We start from the raw sequence: 1195 nt of genomic DNA, 5'->3' as shown, positions 1-1195 counted from the left end.
CACATATTTACCTCAACAAGCTGTACATCTCTACCTCAACAAGCTGCACATCTCTACCCCAACATGCTGCACATCTCTACCTCAACAAGCTGCACATCTCTACCTCAACAAGCTGCACATCTCTACCCCAACATGCTGCACATCTCTACCTCAACAAGCTGCACATCTCTACCTCAACAAGCTGCACATCTCTACCTCAACAAGCTGCACATCTCTACCTCAACATGCTGCACATCTCTACAAGCTGCACATCTCTACCTAAACATGCTCCACATCTCTACCTCAACAAGCTGCACATCTCTACCTCAACAAGCTGCACATCTCTACCTCAACAAGCTGCACATCTTTACCTCAACAACCTGCACATCTTTACCTCAACAACCTGCACATCTTTACCTCAACAAGCTGCACATATCTACCTCAACAAGCTGCACATCTCTACCTCAACATGCTGCACATCTTTACCTCAACAAGCTGCACATCTTTACCTCAACAAGCTGCACATCTCTACCTCAACAAGCTGCACATCTTTACCTCAACAAGCTGCACATCTCTACCTCAACATGTTGCACATCTCTACCTCAACAAGCTGCACATCTTTACCTCAACAAGCTGCACATCTTTAGCTGTGGCCCATTGATAAGATACCGGCAGTGTGCTGCTCTCCTGGGGTATTCAGACTAAGTATATAATAACAACGATGTATTTTTACACGTTGATTGTTGCGGATTTAGAATATTTAAGCCGTTAATCAAAATGACCTTTGAACTCTCTTTATTTATTCTTTGCTTTACACATTATACGAAACACACTTCAGACGGATTAACGACAACAAAGCTCTCAGTCCTTGTAGAACATTGACTTCACAGATAGATGCATGGAGTTTAATCAGGTGTGTCTGAGTCCTCGGGGTCATGAGAAAGTGTCCATGCAGGTTCAGTCTCTCTAAATCTGGGACACCTTGTCCAGGTCCTCCAGGATCAGGTCCTGCTCTTTGCTGTGACTTCTAGCAGCCAGGCTCCCCCCTTCCTGCAGTGAGCACTTCCCATTTCCCACTAATACTGACCTGACGGAGCTGCGCCTGCTGAGGGCAGCGGGCTGCACCGGGACCACGGCGTTCCCTCGGAACCGGTTGGAGTAGGTCCTCTGGCGCCTGATGCCCTCGGAGCACAGCTGGAATTTGAAAGCAGCCTGA

The 1195-nt window shown here is 47.3% G+C and overlaps 1 protein-coding gene across 1 annotated transcript in view; it reads right to left on the bottom strand.

Annotated features, from left to right (window-relative positions):
• Positions 1–945: 945 nt before the first annotated feature.
• Positions 946–1195, bottom strand: part of LOC117740589 (neuropeptide FF receptor 2-like) — a 1503-nt gene continuing 1253 nt past the window's right edge. Inside the window, exon 3 of the mRNA XM_034547075.1 lies at positions 946–1195. This exon is cut by the window's right edge and continues 639 nt beyond it. Coding sequence (XP_034402966.1) covers positions 946–1195 — 250 coding nt within the window.

Source organism: Cyclopterus lumpus, chromosome 12 (genome assembly GCF_009769545.1).
Source record: "Cyclopterus lumpus isolate fCycLum1 chromosome 12, fCycLum1.pri, whole genome shotgun sequence".
NCBI classification, from domain to species: Eukaryota; Metazoa; Chordata; class Actinopteri; order Perciformes; family Cyclopteridae; genus Cyclopterus; species Cyclopterus lumpus.
The sequence above is the reverse complement of the archived record's forward strand: the minus strand, read 5'-3'. Positions and strand labels throughout refer to the sequence as shown.